This window comes from Merops nubicus, unplaced genomic scaffold, assembly GCF_000691845.1.
Source record: "Merops nubicus isolate BGI_N331 unplaced genomic scaffold, ASM69184v1 scaffold11654, whole genome shotgun sequence".
NCBI classification, from domain to species: Eukaryota; Metazoa; Chordata; class Aves; order Coraciiformes; family Meropidae; genus Merops; species Merops nubicus.
Window position 1 is genome coordinate 16,265 of NW_008602304.1, and position 4,471 is coordinate 20,735.

Genomic DNA, 4,471 nt, shown 5'->3' on the forward strand with positions numbered 1-4,471 from the left:
GTCTCTCTGAATTTAGTACTCACAAAGGGTGCCACTGAAAACAAAAGGGTGTTTACTGGAACGTGGTATCTGAGATGGAAAACACTACAAATACTGAAGGAAGTTAAAAAAAAAATAAAGAAAAATTAAAACTTTACCCAGGATGACTTAGATTTTCCCCCTCCCTTTTTTTGGCCAGGAGCATTTTGTGGAGCTGAGCAGAGCTGGTTCCCTTCTCTGTTGGGAAGAGAGTTCCTCATCTACAAAGAGGAACCTGAGGGGTGAGGAAGGGCCTGGTCACCAACTCTTGCCCTACTATTTGGCAACCCCTGTAGGATGCTATTCCATGAAGACCCCAAACAACTGACTGCCTGGGAGTCTAGACACTTTAAAACAAGCTAAAAAAAGGCAGTCATTGAAAGGGGGGTTGTGTGGAAGGGCCAAGGGGCTGCTGCAGCAGAGCCATGGCTGGCAGAAATGCACAGCCACTGCTCCACGGGGGCACTCGGTGGTCTTAAAGGTCTCTTCCAATGTGAAGAACCCTGTGACTGTGATTTCACCCACACGGCTGCTCTGGCTGTACTTGCAGAATACTGTCACATGGAATAGGTCCACGTGGTACGACTGTAGCTACTGTTGAGGAAAGCAAACTCACAGCCACTGTGGTTGAGTGTGTCCTTTGTGGGAAGGGTCACGACAGGCGTGACTGATCATGGGCTCAAAGGAGCACAAGGGAACAGAGAAACAACAGAAAAATCTCACATCTGGGGCTGGGAATGATGAGAAGTCTCCAGTGAAGTCTCTGTTGCTCCCTTCCCCCTCCATGAGGCCTCTGGTTCCACCTTTGAGGAAAGCAACCAGCAAGGGGAGCTGCCATGGGGAGCTCCTGGTTGCTGCTCTGACCTGCAGGCTGTCACACTGGCCAGCAAACACTGTGAGCAGCAGTTCCACCCCCTGGAAAAACTATTCTGTTTTCTTTATAAAATCAAATTCAGTTTTACCCCTTTACTTATTATCTCCCTAACCTCCAGGAAAAGAAAAAAATAACCCAATGTCTTACAGCCAAGTCACCAAGCTCTGGTGGAGGGGAACTATCCAGGTCAGTGAACAAGGGATGAAAGAAATCAGGCTTTTGACAGGTAATCTTTGAGGTGTTAGCTGTGGCTGACCAAATTCAACATTTTTTCTTCCATTCTGTGCTGGTACCTGGGGTTCAGTTTCTTCCTACACCTCTATTGCTAGGGAAGATGCTGGTGAGGTCACCACCATGGTACCAATGCCAGAGCCAGCAGGTTAGTACAAGAAAAAGATCTTCAGCAGCAAGTGAAAAATCATGAAAATTCATAAAGAGCAAGCAAGCGAGTGAAGGATTTAATTAAGAACAGTTAATTAATTAAAAAAAATATTTCTCAGTGTGACATCTCCTCTTTAAAACCAGTGTGAGAGGCTCACCAAGAGGCTGTTGTGCAGGGATGGTCTTCATCACCATGACACTCATCTGGTGTCCAAACCAAGCAACCCCCGTGGCTTTGGGAGGTTAGGGCAGGTTTCTGAGCTCTCTGTGGACTGCACTCGGGGGCTGATTGAGGTGGCTGAGTTAAAATCCCTTTCCTGTGCACCACAGGTAATTCTGCTGGTGTGAATTAGCACCGAGAGCCCCACGCTGAACCCAGGCCCTGCAGGAAGCTGGCCCTGAGTCTGTCACAGCCAAAAATCCCTGCAGCCCAAGTGGAAGGTGACAGACTGAGGTTCTCTCTCCATGAAACAGGTCCAGCACAAGCAGCCATTTCCCGTCCCCACCCTGCCAAAACAGCTCAGCTTTCAGCTGCAAGAGGATTCCAAAAACCGAGTTCAGGTTTCATGGTTCATGACCTTATTCAAGCAAATGCCTCTTTGCAGGCACTGGGTCTGAGATGCTCCAACTCATTGCACATAGGTCCCTGAACAGCCAGGCACTGGTCATAAACTTTGGGTTCTTCTGCACTGCAGAGAAGACCCAAACCAGCTGCAACTCTCCACAGGTTAACTCAGCTCCAGGAGAGCTCGACACTAAGGCACAGAAAGTGGCACCTCAGCTGGCCTGGGCATCTCTGCACTGTGCTGCCACAGAACAAGCAGCCTGACAGGATGATTGTCTCACCTTCTCCTCCTGTACTGCCTCAAAGAAAAGATATGTGATTGGTGAAGCAACTGCAGAGAGCTACACGTAGACACGGCCACGGTCATTGTCACACACACTTGGCCAGAAGCTGCCACCCACTGTAACACGTTCTATTTTGCTAAAGAGCTTCTAAAAAGGACAAAGGATCAGCTAGTACCATTGGTGTCCTTAATGCCTCTTCATCCAAAATAACTCTACGCTACCAGGAGGATCCAGCAGAAAGCTTTGGAGGATCCCAGCTTCCAAACAGCTGAGTTTGCAGAAATATTGAGGAGAAAAAGCAGTTCAACGACCCGCCTGCACAAAGCACAAGAACAAAGAAGATCTCTCTCTAACAGAGGCTGAGACAGCTCACTTGTGAGGACAAGATGCTTTTGATTTCCAACTGTCACCTTAAGCATAGAGGCATAAAGAGCAAAGTGTCCAAGAATGGCAGTTTTGCTGAAAAGGTGATGCTTTTGACCAAATAAAGCCACATGTTCCTAAGAGGACAGTTCTGACTGCTCAGGAACTAGAGGAATCTGGGGTGGGCTCAGGGGATGGGACTGCACCACTCACAACAGCAACAGACAATTTCACACGTGGATTGTGCTCAAAGACTCCCCCCTGAATGGGAGGATGGTGGTGGGGTCATCTCACCAAGCCAAACCTGGGGCTGCAGTTCTGCACAGAGGAGGACCAGGCTCCAGTTCCTGCTTCTTGGAGCAAACCAGACCATCTACAGCAGACTGAGAGTGCAGCCAGGCCCCTCCATCTGCCCCTCTCTACACCCCCAGAGCCTGCTGGTCCCACCTCCACTGCATGTTCTAGAAGAGGCAGGGCACAAGGAAGGGCAGGGTGACTGGCAGTGCACAGCCAGAGCCCAGGGAACGGGCCAAGGGAACCCCACCCTTACCTCCTCTACACAAATGACTTGGGGACAAACGTGAGTCACACTGTGGGAAATGAACAGGGCTATTTGGAGAGAGTGATGTTGCTCTTCCCACGCTGGGTGACACCTTAGCTACAGAAAAATGTGGAGTGAGCAAGCCAAGAACTTGGCCTTTTGCTAACTGCAGTTCCCTGGGTTTCTCAGGAGGAATTCCACCCTCAAGCCTGCACCTGCCCCAGGGCTAATTCCCAGGGCCACGGGATGAGTGTTTTGATGAAGAGCATCCCAGAGAACTGGCTCAACAGCAGGGAGATGGCTTGGATCTGAGAGTTAGAAGCCAGGCAGTGGCAGAGGGCCCCGAGTGCTCTAGTCAGGAACGCAGTGACCGCCAGACGAGGCCTCCCCACGTCACCTTTCTGACACTAATTCTGCTCTGCCTTGTCTCAACTACGTCACTGCCAGTGGACAGAGTCCAAAGCATCCAGCAGCACGTGTTTTGGTTTGAGTCTGTGTGTGTGTGTCTGTGTGAGCTTGTGAGGCAACATCAGCCAACCTTTGCTTCCCAGCCACCCTCCCTTCACCAGGCAAGGCAGGTGGGCCAGGCTCAGGACTACCCTGCAGTCTGTGACAGTCCCAGCCCCAGGCACATTTCTATGGTAGGCAACACTCAAACCAGGCTCCTGCTGTTGGCTGGGCAGTCAAGTAGGCCTAGACAGCCCTCAGGATCTCACACACACACTCACACAGATGCTGATGGGGCTCTTGCTGCTGGGCAGGCAGGAGCTCTGTGAAGCTGCCAGCACGTTCGTACCAAGAACTTCTCATCGCAGGGCTGCCGGTCTGCCAGGCTAAGGGGTGGTGCCAGGGGGGGCTGGAGGAGGCAGGGCAGAGCTGAGGGCGTGGGTCAGGCACGGAGCAGCTCTGGTGGGGTGCTGCAGTGCCTGGGTTTCATGTACGAGGGGTCAGAAGCGTTTTCTCCTTGTGTCGTCTTCAACTAAGATTGTGCGTTTCCTCCAGCTGAATGTCTCTGCTCCTCTTCTGCTCAGGACTCTTGTGGGACCACTTCCATCAGCTTCTGGCACAGGACTGTGGCTGAGACTGTGGGGAAGGAAGCAAAGCATGGGTCAGAGCTGGCACGCCGGGGCCCATCTTGGTCTTGGTGCATGATGCACTGCCTCAAGAGGACTGACCCATTTGCCTCCCCACCGTGGTTCTGAGCAAGATTAGCCCAAATACAATTTAAGACTTGAAAGCAAATGAGCCACGGGCTGCTCTCTCCTCATGCCCAGAACTTAAACACGTAGCCCTGGGAGCTTTGCTCCTGCAGTATCCTCCTGTAGTGCCCCCAGAGAGGCTCCGGCGCCTCCCGACCCCGGTTCCTCCTTGCAGAGTGATGTGGGAACTAAGGCTGGATGCCAGAACTGCAGGCAGCCAAAACACAGCCAGGCACAATAGCAGGA

General features: G+C 51.7%; 1 protein-coding gene across 1 annotated transcript in view; it reads right to left on the reverse strand.

Moving 5' to 3' along the window:
- Positions 1–3,868: 3,868 nt before the first annotated feature.
- SLC7A5 (solute carrier family 7 (amino acid transporter light chain, L system), member 5) overlaps positions 3,869–4,471 on the reverse strand; it is a 35,080-nt gene continuing 34,477 nt past the window's right edge. Inside the window, exon 10 of the mRNA XM_008938317.1 lies at positions 3,869–4,109. Coding sequence (XP_008936565.1) covers positions 4,054–4,109 — 56 coding nt within the window. The 3' untranslated portion in view covers positions 3,869–4,053. The remainder of the gene's footprint in view (positions 4,110–4,471) is intronic.